At 50.0% G+C, this 14683-nt stretch overlaps 1 protein-coding gene across 1 annotated transcript in view; it reads left to right on the top strand.

Moving 5' to 3' along the window:
- ABHD12 (abhydrolase domain containing 12, lysophospholipase) overlaps positions 1 to 13002 on the top strand; it is a 103199-nt gene extending 90197 nt beyond the window's left edge. Inside the window, exons 7-13 of the mRNA XM_058286789.2 lie at positions 504 to 633; positions 2305 to 2342; positions 6898 to 6977; positions 8095 to 8177; positions 9464 to 9542; positions 10678 to 10805; positions 12385 to 13002. Of these exons, the coding sequence (XP_058142772.1) occupies positions 504 to 633; positions 2305 to 2342; positions 6898 to 6977; positions 8095 to 8177; positions 9464 to 9542; positions 10678 to 10805; positions 12385 to 12403 (557 nt within the window). The 3' untranslated portion in view covers positions 12404 to 13002. The remainder of the gene's footprint in view (positions 1 to 503; positions 634 to 2304; positions 2343 to 6897; positions 6978 to 8094; positions 8178 to 9463; positions 9543 to 10677; positions 10806 to 12384) is intronic.
- The last annotated feature ends 1681 nt before the right edge of the window (positions 13003 to 14683 follow it).

Genomic DNA, 14683 nt, shown 5'->3' with positions numbered 1-14683 from the left:
TGTGCCCACAGCAGGGCAGATGTCCGCCAGAGTACACTGGGTCATGCTGAGACTTTGGGGACATGTTCTCCTGAGTTCTTTTACTTGCCAATCAAATCTGCAGCCCTCCCCCCCCCCCCCCCCCCACCACCCCAGCCTAGAGTGATTGCCCAGTAAACCAGGGTCAGGGGCCAGGAGAGCCAGTGGGGGAGGTCAGCTTGAGGGAAGGGTCCCATGGGTGGAAAAGTGTGGTAGGGGCACACGGTTTGCCTCCCAGAGCTCAGTGGGAGGGTCTCCTGCACGTGTTTGAAGAGGAGCCCCCTCCCTCGGCAGCCGTCAGGGGCCACCACCAGTCATGGGCTTCCTCATGTGTGTGCCCACACATATAGTGTGCCATGTGTATACATGTGTGAGTGTGCAAGTGTGTCATGGGCATGAAGGTGCATGGGTGTGCCCGGCTGTGGCATGTGTGTCCCTGGCCTGTGTGACCTGGTCTGACATATTCCTATTGCTTCTCCCCTCAGGGTGGGGTGACTCTGTAGGAACGCCATCTGAGCGGGGCATGACGTATGATGCCCTTTATGTTTTTGACTGGATCAAAGCCAGAAGTGGTGACAACCCTGTGTACATTTGGGGTCATTCCCTGGGCACTGGGTAAGTATGGAGAGGATGCAAGAAAAATTCAGGGGAGGTACAGTAGGAAGTGCCTGGGGGCACATGAGGTGGGAGAGAGATCTGGGGAGATGGTGGGTGGGGACACTGAGAAAGGAGACCAGGGCTGGGTGGGCGGGTGTGTTCATCAGCCTGGGCCTGTGACTGGCTGTGTCTTCAGAGCTCGAGTGGAGCAGCGCTGGCATTCCCAGGAGGCACTTGGCTCCGTGTCTCTTGACTCAGTTGGATGAAGCATGACATTTTTTATTTTAAAAAATTCATCAGAGAAGTTGAGGGTTTACAGAAAAATCATGCATAAAATCCAGAGTTCTCATATGACACTATTATTAAGACTTTGATTAGTGTGGTACTTTTGTTGCAAGTGAAAGACCATTTTTAAAATTGTACTATTAACTTTAGTCCCTGGTTTACATTAGGGTTTACAGTGTTGTACAGTCCTATGAATTTTTTAAAAATTTGTACAACATAAAATTTCCCCTTTTAGCCACAAATAGAATTCATAGGTGTTAATTGTATTTATAATGTTGTGCTACCATCACCACCATCCATCACCAAGGCAAGGCCTGACTTTGAAGTCCAGGTGCCCCTGGAGCTGCGCTTGGCTGCCAGCCAGGGCCCTTGTGGACAGGGCTGCTCAGCTCACCCGAGTGCTCCAAGGGGGTGCCCTGGGCAGTCCACTCCCTACGTCTGCCCAGCCAGAAGCACTGTCACATGCCGCTGGTGGTAGCCAGAGTCGCTTTTACTGATGTGAGGTCCAGAGTGTTTCTAAGAGGACCTGCCAGTGTAAATGCTCAGGACCCCCTCAATATCTGCCCCCCTTCTGCTGCCTTTCCTTCTCAGTGGTGGTGGCACTGTGGAGGGGCAGAGGTGTCCACTCTAGCTTCTCACCCAGAACCTGCAGTCCAGCCCATGTCTCAGCCAAAAGTTTATCAGGGCAAGGCCCCTGTGCTGTCCTTCGTGGGGAGGAGGACCAGGGCGAGGTTCTGCACACTCTGAGCAAGGCCCCCCGGTGCAGGGGAGCAGCCTGGGTGCACTGAGTCCTCCCCATTGTAGAGAGACCTGTGCTGTCCTCACAGGAGCCCCAGGGATGGTCCCAGGATGGCAAGGAGCCCCTGGGCTTGGCAGGACCCCCCACCCATGCCGCCTCATCTGGGCAGCGTGGAAACAACCATAGCCTTTATGCCACAGCGGCCCAGCAACCTCTGCCCTCCTGGGTGTCTCAGAGGTGCCCACACCATCCTCAGGCACAGGCTCTGGACACAGGACGATGTTGACTGAAGGAGGCTGGACCCGTAGGGCAGTACGCAGCCTTTGCTGTCACCTGCCTTGTCCACAGTAGCCCTGTGTGTGACCACAGTCCTGGCAGGCGTCGTCCTGCCACACAGCCCCCAGAACACCTTCGTGCGCCGACAGCTTGATCTCTGCTGGACTCAGGTCTCTCTAGGTTTGCTTATGACATTCTTGTGTGTGTGTTTCAACTTTGTTTTGTGTTGTTTGCCATTGGAAAACATCTCTTTTTTCTACAGCCCTCAAATCCCACCAATATCTTGGAGAGTCACTTTTCAGTTCTCTGGTCATTTTCCAATATTACACAGTCTCATCCAGAAAATTTTTGTAGCAGTTTAACTGAATTATTTGTTTCCTTCTCCTCAGAGTTGCAACAAATTTGGTGCGGCGCCTTTGCGAGCGAGGTAAGAACTTGTCTGCAGCTGTTTGCATGGTCCAGGAGGGCTGAGGTTGCCCAAGGGGGCTCCAGGAGCTGCTTTCCTTCTGGCCCACAGGCCAGGTTTCCCTTCTCCGCGTTGCTGGATGTTTCCAGGCCATCTCTGTGACTCTCCCTTGGCTGGTTGTTAACATGTTGGGGCTGCTCACACATTCCAGGCGCTTTTCCAAGATGCAGAGGGGACACCGTCCCTCCTACAGATGGGATGCTCAGTGACAACATTGGGCAGGGCCGATGCCTGCTCAGGTCAGCACTAGCCTCCTCGGCCAGCATGAGCTCAGCATCAGGGCGGAGACCTGGCAAACCAAGCCCAAACTCAAAGGGCTCTTGGTTTCCAAGAAGCCCGACACAGCCTACTAAGGCCCTGGCCGCAGACAAGCGGTACTACCAGGTTACAGTTTTTGGCAAGTGGCCAAACTTATTCGAAACCCTGAGGCCTGTGAGGCCACACTCGGCACCATTTCTTTTCTTTTTTTTTTTTTTTTTAATTAAAATTATTTATTTTTATGAATTACATTCAAAAAATATGAGGTCCCAATCAACCCCACCGCCCCCACCCCCACTCCTCCCACAGCAACACTCTCTCCCATCATCGTGAGACATCCATTGCACCCAGTAAGTACATCTCTGAACATCACTGCACCCCGTAGTCAATGGTCCTCATCATAGCCCACACTCTCCCCCGTTCCATCCAGTGGGCCCTGGGGGGGTCTACAATGTCCTGTAATTGTCCGTGAAGCACCACCCAGGACAACTCCACGTCCCGAAAACGCCTCCACATCTCATCTCTTCCTCCCATTCCCCAAACCCAGCAGCCACCATGGCTACCCTTCCCACACCCATTCCACATTTTCTCTGTGGACATTGGATTGGTTGTGTCCATTGCACATCTATGTCAAATGGGGGCTTAGATTCCACATGGATACTGGATGCACTCCTCCTGCTTTCAGTTGTAGACACTCTAGGCTCCATGGTGTGGTTGGCACCATTTCTTGAAGAAACTCTTCTGTCCCAGTTGTGGAGTTGACAGCCTTGTCAAATATCAATTGGCCATAGATGTGAGGGTCAATTTCTGAACTCTCAATTTTATTCCACTGGTCTATAAGTCTGTCCTTGTACTAGTACCATGTTCTTCATTACTGTGGCTTTGTAGTAAGTTTTAAGATCGGAAGTGTGAGTCCTCCAACTTTGTTCTTTTTCAAGATGTGCCTGGCTATTTGGTGACCCTTACCCTTCCAAAAAATTTGATAATTGGCTTTTCCATTTTTGCAAAATAGGCTGTTGGAACTTTGATTGGGATTGTAATGAATCTGTAAATTAATTTGGAATAGAATTGACAGCTTAATGATATTTAGTCTTCTAATCCATGACCATAGAATAGAATGTCCTTCCATTTATTTAGGCTTCTTTGGTTTCTTTTAGCAGTGTTTTCTGTTTATAGGTCCTTTACATCCTTGCTTAAATATATTCCTAGTTTTTTATTCTTTTGGTTGCTATTGTAAATAAAATTTTTTTTCTTGATTTCCTTCTCAGATTGCTCTTTACTAGTGTATAGAAACACTATTGATTTTTGCATGTTGATAATGAATCATGATCGTGAATTCATGCTAAGTTCATTTATCATCTCTAGTAGCTTTGTTGTAGATTTTTCGGGACTTTCTATATATAGGATCATGTCATTTGCAAATAGTGAAAGTTTTACTTCTTCCTTTCAAATCTGGATGCCTTATTATTATTATCACACACACACCCCTTTTTGTGTGCTGTCTGCTGTCTCTGTCCATTCGCTGTGCGTTCTTCTGTCTTTGTATTTTATTTTTATTTATTCCCCTCCCCTTGTGGCTTGCTTGCTGTCTGCTCTCTGTGTCCATTTGCTGCACGCTTTTCTGAGTTTTTGTCTGTCTCCCTTTTTTTGTTCTTGTGTCACCTTGCTGAGTTGGCTCTCTGAGGCGCTTGCAGGCAGACAGCACTCCACGGTGCTTGCAGGCCAGGCGGCACTCTGTGGCGCCTGGGCCGGCAGCTCTCCGCAGCATGTAGGCGAGCCTGCCTTCACAAGGAGGCCCCAGAACACGAACCCAGGGCCTCCCATATGGTAAACAGGAGCCCAACTGACTGAGCCACAGCTGCTTCCCTGGATACCTTTATTTTTTTTTTTTAAGATTTTTTATTTTTTTCTCTCCCCCCCACCCTCCCAGTTGTCTTCTCTCTGTGTCCATTCACTATGTGTTCTTCTGTGACCACTTCTATCCTTATCAGCAGCACCAGGAATCTGTGTTTCTTTTTGTTGTTGTTGCTGTTGCATCATCTTGCCGTGTCAGCTCTCCGTGTGAGCGGCGCCATTCTTGGGCAGGCTGCACTTTCTTTCACGCTGGGCAGCTCTCCATACAGGGCACACTCCTTGCTGTGGAGCTTCCCTATGCAGGGGACACCCCTACGTGGCATGGCACTCCTTGTGTGCCTCAGCACTGTGCATGGGCCAGCCCGGGGTTTGAACTGTGGACCTACCATGTGGTAGGCAGATACCCTATCCATTGGGCCAAGTCCGCTTCCCCGCTGGATGCCTTTTATTTATTTTTCTTGACTAACTGCTCTAGTTACAATTTCTAGGACTATGTTGAATAAAAGTGGTTAACTTCAATATATATTTGTGAATTACCCAATTCTCTGCCTATTATTGATTTCCAGTTTCATTCCATTCTCTGTATAATTTCAGTTATTTTAAATCTATCGAGACTTGTTTTGTGACCCAATATGTGGTCAGTCCTGGAGCACTTGAGAAGAACATATATCCTGCTGTTTTGGGGTACAATATTCTGTATATGTCTGTTAGATCTAGTTCATTTGTCAACTCTTCATGTTTTCTGTTTTCTCATTGGTCTTTTGTCTAGATGTTCTCTCAGTTGGTGAGAGTGAATATTCAAGTCTCCGGCTATTATTAATGTAGAGACGTCTGTTTCTCCCTTCAGTTTTGCCAGTGTTTGTTCGTGTACTTTGGGGCCCGATATTTAGGTGCATAAATATTTATGATTGTTATTTATTCTTGATGATTGCCCCTTTAATTAATATATAGTATCTTTCTTTGTCTAACACTTTTGCATTTAAAGTCTGTTTTATCCAATTTTAGTGTCGCTACCCCAGCTCTTTTTTGTTTACTATTTGTGTGGAATATCTTTTGTTACCCTTTCACTTTCAACCTATTTGTGTCTGTGGATCGAAGGTGAGTCTTGTAGATAGCATATAGTTGGATCATACTTCTTTATCCATTCTGCCAATCTGCATCTTTAGATTGGGAAGTTTAATCCTTTAACACTGAAAGTTATTACTATAAAGGCAGTGCTTTATCTGTCTGAATTTTATTCTGCTTACAAAGGATTCCAGGAGTAGGATTAAGACCAATCCTTATTCATTTGGGACACACCTTAACTGAAGTAACTTCATCAAAAGGTCATATTTACAACAGGCTCACACGTACAGAAATGGATTAAGTTTAAGAACATATTTTTCTGGGATACATAGCTCTAAGCAGTCACAGGTAGTATTGATATTTGAACAATATTTGGTCTTCCAGTCCAACAACATAGAATGTCCTTCCATTTATATAGGTTCTCTTTAATTTATTTCAGCAACGTTTTGTAGTTTTCCATGTATATGTCCTTTACATCCTTGGGTAAGTTTATTCGTAGATATTTCTTTTAGTTGGTATTTAGTTGAATTGTTTTCTTAATTTCCTCTTCATATTGTTCACTGCTAGTATATAAAAACATCACTAATTTTTGCCCTACCACTTTGCTGAAGTTTTTTATTTTCTCTAGTAGCTTTCTTGTAGAAAGCTTGTAGATCTTATAGGATCATGTCATCTACAAATAGGGTAAGATTTACTTCTTGCTTTTTTATTTGGTTGATTTTTATTTCTTTTTCTTGCCTTATTTCTCTGGCTAGAACTACCAGTACAGTGTCAAATAACAGTGGTGACAGTGAGCCTCCTTGTCTTACACCTGCCCTTAGGGGAAAGTTTTTAGTCACTGTTGAGTATGATGATAGCTGTGGGGTTTTTGTATATACCCTTTGTTGTGTTGAGGAACTTTTCTAATCTTAGGTTTCTGAGTGTTTTTTTCATGAAGAGGTGCTGGATTTTGTCAAATGACTCTTCTGTGTCAAATAAGATTATTTTCCCCTTTCATTCTCTTAATGTAGATGTTACATCAGTTGATTTTCTTATGTTGACCCAGCCTTGCATTACCAGGGATAAATTCCACTTGGTCATAGTGTATAATCCTTTTGTTAAGCAGTTGGATTTGGTTTTCTAGTATTTTGTTGAGGATTTTTGCATCTATATTCATAAGGAATAATGCTCAGTAATTTTCTTTTTTTATGACATGCTTTATCTGGCTCAGGTATGAGGGTGCTTTTGGCCTCATAGAATGAATTAGGAAGTGATCCTTTTCAATTTTTTTTGAAGCATTTAAGCAGAATTAGTGTTAATTCTTTTTTGATTGTTTGGTGTTTGCTTTTTATTTATCTAGAGACTCCTCCAGATGCCCTTATATTGGAATCTCCATTCACTAATATCCGTGAAGAAGCTAAAAGCCATCCATTTTCAGTGGTAAGTACAGATTTTATTAAAGATTGATATATAATTATTAAAACAGTAATTATAAAACTAAGTAATTTAAAACAGGATAATTATAAAATGTTTTAATACAATGCAGGTTGCATTAAAAATACACTTGTGTGGTCTGGGCCCAGGCCTGAGTACAGAGCTGCCTTGAGCCCACAGAGGCCTTGCCCAGGTGGTGGTGCTGTTACTGTGAGTGGTGGCCCTGGGGGGCTGCAGTCTTCCTCAGGAGTGGCACCGGCGGGGCCCCTTGCCTTCTGTTTAGCATATTGTGCATGAGGGAGTCAGCATCTGGAGGACTGGGAGTATGGCCACAGATTTTGAATCAGGGTGAAGCCCCAAGGATACCCCAAGTTGGAAACCCAGGGGGAGTCAGGCCTGTACCCCTGTCCTCACCTCACTGGCTGGAACTCAGACCCACGGTTTCTAAGGCCTGGCCTGACGAAACCCTTGCTTATGTTCATTTCTCCCTCCTTTCCACTCTTGTTCCTCAATGCCCAGTGTCTCCGTAACTGGCCATGTTTTCTGGGGGAAAGTTCTGTGTCTGCCCATCCGTCCTGAGCTCATGCCATTCTGTTGCAGACCAGAAGAGTCCTTTTTAAATTTTTTTTTAGGTGGAGGTACTGGGGATTGAACCCAGGGCCTCATATATGGGAAGCAGGTGCTCAACCACTGAGCTACTTCTGCTCCCCTACTTTATTTTGTTTGCTTTTTTTCATTTTGCTTTCCCTCAAATTCTGAGAATTGACTGACTCCCCATTTTCTTATGAGTGGCACAACTGTGTCTGTTGTATGTGGTTTGTATGTGGATTATGGCTGCAGTGAGTTGGTCTGGGCCTGCGGGGATGAACCCTCTGACCTTGTGCAAAGCCCCTCTGGAGAGCCTCTCAAGGATAGAGCTTCTGTGGTCTTTGGTTCATGGTCAGGAAGCTGGGGGTAATTCCTCGGATACACTTCACCACTCACTTTCTACTCAACTATTTAATCCCTTATAGCTTGGTAGTTTCTAAATTTCTGTACTTAAACTATCTGAACACTTGACCTTTGCCATCTGTGTAGATGTTTTAATGAATACCTCTGAAAATTATTTCCTTGTTGTCTTCAGATCTATCGATACTTCCCTGGATTTGACTGGTTTTTCCTTGATCCCATCACAAGCAATGGAATTAAATTTGCAAATGATGAAAAGTGAGTACCCACGACCCCCCCAGAGTTCCCTGTGGCTCTAGCCCTTCCTCTGGGCCTGGGTGAGAGAGAACTTCCAAAATCGGGGGCAGCTGTCTGTTGTAAGCACTTGCTGCTTCTCAGAAGCCTCATGTTACAGGCACTGCTCTGCCCCTGAAGCCAGGACAGGGGAGAGCGTGTGCTTAGGTGCTGCCGCTGCGATAATGCCTGCTCTCGGGGGGTACAGTCCAGGCTGGGGTTGGGTATGGGGGCTGTCCTCAGGGGTCACAGTCCTGTGGGGATGAGGCACTGTCAGGTCAACACATTACTTCAGACCATGGTTGTCAGGAGGCCTGGACCTGTACTCTGCTCCTGCCCGCTCCCTGAGTGGGGAGGGGACCAGGAGATGCCTGGGGCCCTGCAGTCCTGGCCCCAGTGGTTTTCTTTTTTTCTTTTTTTAATTTATTTCTCTCCCCTCCCCCACCTCTCCAGTTGTCTGCTCTCTGTGTCCATTCGCTGTGTGTTCTTCTGTGACCGCTTCTATCCTTATCAGCGGCACCCGGAATCTGTGTTTCTTTTTGTTGCGTCATCTTGTTGTGTCAGCTCTCCATGTGTGCAGCGCCATTTTTGGCAGGCTGCACTTTCTTTCACGCTGGGTGGCTCTCCTTACGGGGTGCACTCCTTGTGCATGGGGCTCTCCTATGCAGGGGACACCCCTGCGTGGCAGGGCACTCCTTGCGCCGCATCAGCACTGCTCATGGGCCAGCTCCACATGGGTCAAGGAGGCCCGAGATTTGAATCTTGGACCTCCCATGTGGTAGGCAGCAGGGGTTTGGAGTTACTGCATCTATTAAAAATTTTAACTTACCTATGAATGTTTAGAGCTGGAGTGACCTTAAGTGTCATTTACAGAAGAGATCAATTAGAAGGTATTGACTTACCAACTGATTCATAACAATATTGATTTTCAGTAAGTTCTTGACACACCTAAATGATTCTCTTTACAAATACAGTTTTTTAACTTTTGAAGACTATATATCTATTGGCACCGATTTGGTGAGTGAATTGATCTCTCGATGTAATGACAATTGACATCACCTAGCTAGAGTCAGTGTTATAGAAACATCTAGAAATAAACTCTCAGTTCTCTAGTAAAAAGAAATCATATCCAGTAGAACATGGGACTGCTATTCACCACTGTGAGAAAACTCCCTAAACCCAGGTCCCTGCCCAGGGCCAGGGGATCAAAGAGCCCCCCACACCCTTGGGTCTGTCTCGGCTGACGGTTTGACCCTTCTCCCACCCCACAGTGTGAAGCACATCTCCTGCTCCCTGCTCATCCTGCACGCAGAGGATGACCCCGTCGTGCCCTTCCAGCTCGGCAGGAAGGTGGGTGGCCTGGTCTGCGGTCCAGGCCTAGGCTGGGCATGGGCAGCATGGAGGGGCCTGTAGCCAGCAGGTGGAGGGAAAGCCTGTGCCGGGAGGACGCTGTGTGTGCCACCAGCACCCCCGGGACACACAGGCAGGTCTCCACCCAGGTCTTGCGGCTGTGCTCAGGAAGAGCACAGGGACGATTGGAACTGGTCAGCGCTGGGCCCACTGAGGCTGCACAGAAGAAGGAAGCTCTCCACACAGCCATGGTCAAGGGTGTCCACCACTCATGTTAACATTGCTGAGAGAAAGCGCTTCTTGGTGACGAGGTTCCCCCAACCCAAACTCAGTGGCCCCAGTCAATAGAAATGACATGGACACTTCTAGTCTGTTAGCTGCCTCTGAGATTAGACCCATGCCAGAAGAATACTGTATTGTCAGTGTTGGCTTTTCAGAGTTTGCTTCAACTTTCCTGCAGGAATGTCTCCACTGGAGACAGGCTGAGATTGTAGATGAGAATGAGGTTAAGAGCAAGAGCCTGGGCTCAGCCATGCTGTCAGGCCGTGCCTGGGCTCCATAAGGCATGGCCTTGTCCTTGCTTGTGGGCTGTCATGCGTAGCATCTGGTGCACTGATAAATAACCTGCAATGACCAAGAGCTGGGCCGGAAGGGACCAGGCCCACACAGCACTCGCCATCCAGGAATGGGGAGCCAAGTTGGGGGCAGAGCATGTGCAGGCACTTTGATTGGCCTTGGATGGGAGCCCAGGCCTTCCCCCAGCCATCCTGTAGCTAGGCCACCTGCCATCGGCTCCTCCAGGGCACTCAGGGACAGTCACTGCTGCCCTGCAGGGGGCTTCTGACTGTGTTGCTGGCTTTTCTGCCTGGCTGTGCCCTAGGAAGGGTAGGCGGGCAGACTGGGAGACAGGCAAGGGCACAGAGAGGGTTTTTAGGGGCTTGCTGAAGAGATGCTCAGCTCCAGCTCCTGATAGCATGTCCGCATCCCCTAGGCCCCAGTACCTTGGCCCCAGCAGGCAGAAGCTTTGTGCTGGTGAGTGTGGGCAGGTCTGGGACCCGCCCAGCTCCGGTGCCCAAGCCTCCACAGAAGGCTGCTGTCCTGGGCTCTGACCCCCACCTGCCTCCCTCTCTTCCAGCTCTACAACATTGCTGCGCCCTCTAGAAGCTTCCGAGACTTCAAGGTGCAGTTTGTCCCCTTTCATGCAGACCTTGGCTACAGGCACAAGTTCATCTACAAGAGCCCTGAGCTCCCACGAATCCTGAGGTGAGATGTTCTCTTCCCACCCTCCAGAGAGGTGGGCCAGGAGGCTTGCTGCATCATTTGCTGCTGAGGGCCCATGGCTGGGGTGGGGCAGGGGCAGGCGGGAGCTGTCGGGCTGCTTGGAGGGACCTGGGGGTCGTGGGGAAGCAGCTCCCCTTTCCCAGACCAGAGGGGTGGTGGGAATCATCCCCCTCCCACCTGCACTGGCCCAGGGGCAGCAGGCAGGCACTCTCCCTGGCGTACAGGGTGCAGGTCACACCGCACGGGGAGTGCATGGGCACATGGGGCTCCTGCGCACCGACATGGGGCACGATCGCGGGAACAGGCACATGTGGACATAGGAACACTCACACTGATATAGGCGCACACACAGATATGGGGCATACGTGGGCACAGGGCACACACAGACACGGCAGCACAAAGACAACGGGATGTGCATACACACACATGGGTGCACTCGTGCAGCCATGGGAGTGCACGTGCACATGTGCCCAGGCCAACTTGCACAAGCCTCTGTGCGCCAGCACCAACCTCCACACTTGAGCACGTGCACACACGTACACACACGCCTAGCACCCGAGCTGTCCTCTGGGCAGACCTCAGGTCCTTCCCACACACTTGTCTGGCTGCTGCCCCTATGCAGATGGGGACCCTATGCCTATCTGTCCCCAGCTACTCTGTGAAGGGAGCCAGGCTCCTGACTGCTCCACACCAGCCAGCACCTAAGGCCAGGACATAGGCCACAGCTGAGAGAGCCAGGGCCACAGGGTGAGGGGTGAGGCCTCGGAGGTGGGGACAAAGTGCAGAGTTTGGAATGGGCCACATACCTGCCCTCACCCCTGCAGCTGTGGCCCTGCCCAGTCTAACCTGCACCCCGCTGCACAGCTGAGAACCTCCTGGGGCTGCTTTTCTCAAGTGTGAAGGGAGTGATGAAAGTGTGAGCAGAGAACACAGAGCCTGGAGCACAGGGCAAGACATGGAGCCTTAGCACCAAGGGCCACTGCCACTGAACAGGGATAGTCATTTTACAGTTTTGTGCTGGGGCTTGGAAAGTAAGTGAGGATGCCGGTGTCTCCTGGCAGGTGACTGAAATTGGTTGCTCACCTCCACTTCTAGCCGAGGCCTTTTAACCTACTTCCACTGATGCTGTTCTCTAGTTGTCTTTGAAAGTTCCAGAGAAGGAGGTGAATTTCTTTCAGCAATCTGGCCATCCCTTGCTACACAGACAGGGATTGCTGAAAAGGACAGTGAGCTGGAAGAGTCTGCATTTGCTTGGTGGGGGTTGTCCCTTTTCCCCATGATAAAAGGAGGGTACTACTGTAAAGTTAGACCAGAGCCTAAACGTACAGCCTAGAGTGAGGCGCAGTGGCCCGTGAACCCTCCCTGTCTTCTTGTCAAGGCCAGACCTCCGGCCCTGGTTCTGCTGCTCTCACTTCCTGCTAGGAGCTGTGGCTCCAGCCCATTCTGGAACGCTCTGGGCCCCAGCTTTCCTCAGATGGCAGTTCAAGGATGGAGTGAAAAGGCAGTGCCTTTGCTGGAGCTCCCACATTTCAGCTCATGGAGTTGTCTTCCTTCGGCCTAGGGAATTCCTGGGGAAGTAGGAGCAGGAGCTTCACCACGGAGGCAGGCGGCGAGAAGGAAGCACGGAGACCCTCCTCCCCTTCTCCTTGTCAGCTTGGCGGCGCCAGCATCAGCACTGCTCAGGACCCCGATGTCTGCCGCATGCCAGCCCGCCAGGCGGTGGAGGCCCCAGCAGGCCTGAGGCGCCCAGGAACACGCGTGTGGGCAGGGACGGGGCGCTTTACCCTCTTGCTCCTGGTGAACTTGAGCTACTGTGACAAGAGCAGGCCAGCCGACTCCTGCTCAACCCTGTACTCCCTGAGCTGGCTATGGGGAGCCCGGGGCCTGCACTTGGGCTTTGCAGCACCATTGCAGAGAATGTGTCTGTGTCGGGGGTGGCTTAGGTTCCTGCTGACCCTGCCTGGCACACGCAGCATAGACTCTAGCAGTCTGGCTGTCCTTGCCCGCCCGGCACCTCCTGCTTCTCCCTTGGCTGTCCTGCCTCCCCAGTGGCCCTGCTCGCTCTCCAAACCGAGGAGCATGACAGCGACCCAGGGTACTTCTTCGCATTCCTCCCATCTGCCCATCTAGCCTGGGCTTAGACTGAGCATTTATTTAAGAATAAAATCGTGGTGGTGGTCTTCGTTGTTTTCTCTGCACACCAAGAAAGGCTAGTGCCTATTCCCTGGACCAGAGCCCAGAAGCTCATCCAGGGGTTTCCAACACATCTGTGGGACACCTGGCCTCGGGGTCCTGCTGCCTCCCCCCTTCCCTCCAGAGAGGATCATTGTCTTTGAAGGAAGGCTTTTATTTCTTCATGGTGGTTAATGGCTTTTGCAGATCAGAGATGGCATTTTTGTAAAATACATGCCTAAATTGGGGGACTCTTTCAACCTCAAGCTTAGAAAAACCACTCACTGCATGTGTTTGTTGACTATAGAGGTGCATGTGCAGTGTGATCAGCATGAGACAAGTCCCCCTGCAGTGGGGCACTTGGTCTCTACCCACAAACCTTACTTTTCCCACTCCCTGGCGGTGTCTCCTGTGCTAATAGATGTTTCATTGTGTTTTTTTGTAAAACCATCATTCCATACAATGCTGCTGCTTTCATTCACCATCAGCGTGCAAACAAGTACCCCAACCCTGACTCACCCTCCCCACCAAGGGAAGAAAGACCAGGTTCTTAGGTTCCAGGCCTTAGGGAGCATGTGGCTCTCCTGGGTACGTTGTTTTGTCCTGTCCCCAGCTGGCCGTGTGGCCTGTGCTGTATACTACCGGGCACATCCTTGTTGCATCTGTGGTCTCTCCAGTCAGAGGGCAGAAGCCCACCTGGCTGGCCTCTGCCAGTGGCTGCATTTCTCCCTAATCCAGGCTACAGAGTGTCTCCCCCAGGGGTCCCATCGTAGTCACTTGCCCTGGTGGAACAGGCGGTGGGCAGCGTGGCTTTGTTTCCTTAAGGCCTATGTGCAGTAGATAGTGGACAGCTGCTGGGCGCAGGGTGGAAGCAGGACACCTGCTCTCTGAGGCACCTTAGCTGCTGGCGGTGGTTGTCAGGTCCTCACCTTCTGAAGATGCACCTTTCCTAAATGGGTTGACTTCCTAGAAAGTGCTCCCGAGTTCACAATTCACCAGGGAGCACTTATGGTCCTTCTTCTGGAAGGGTGCCTGTTCCTGCTGGTGCCTCCTGCCGATACCTTCATGTAACTGGATTGGAGGCTGAGGGTCACCTGCGGCCACAAAGCTCAGAGCCTGGCAAGGCCGTGTCCTGGGTATGCATTACATGGTGCCTCTCATGCCCGTCTTTGCTCCGCTGGCCAGGAGGCTCCGGGCAGTTTTCAGCCCATCTCCACCAACTGTTTGAGTCCTGGCTCTCCTGACCATGGCACCTTTTTTTTTTCCCTCCCAACTTATTGTCTGTGTAAGGTACTTCAGATCATTTGGGGATGGGGGCGGATAAGGCCATACATAAAGAAAATAAACAAGTTGTTTTAATGGTGTTTCCCATAGCTGATTGCCTAAGGCAGGCTTAAGATGGGGAGCACAAGGAAAGGTGCTGGAGGTGAGAGCACCAGCGAGGCGGACCTAGTGGCACCTGCCATCCACCCACCCCCACTGTTGCACCTTAGTTCTCACTTGCTGCAAGGGACTGGGCTGACTCTGATTAGGACCCTGCAGGAGGCTGTGACATCAATTCACAAGCCAGAACCAATGCTTTAAGGGGAAAAAAGAGATGAGGATCATGGTTTGAAGCTTGGCAGTGACTCCTGGGTGGCCTGGGAGCCAGGATGTGGCTCTCAACCCCACGGGCCCAGGAGCGCTCA

This window comes from Dasypus novemcinctus, chromosome 24 (assembly GCF_030445035.2).
Source record: "Dasypus novemcinctus isolate mDasNov1 chromosome 24, mDasNov1.1.hap2, whole genome shotgun sequence".
Lineage (NCBI taxonomy): Eukaryota > Metazoa > Chordata > Mammalia > Cingulata > Dasypodidae > Dasypus > Dasypus novemcinctus.
This window is presented reverse-complemented; position numbering and strand designations above follow the sequence as displayed.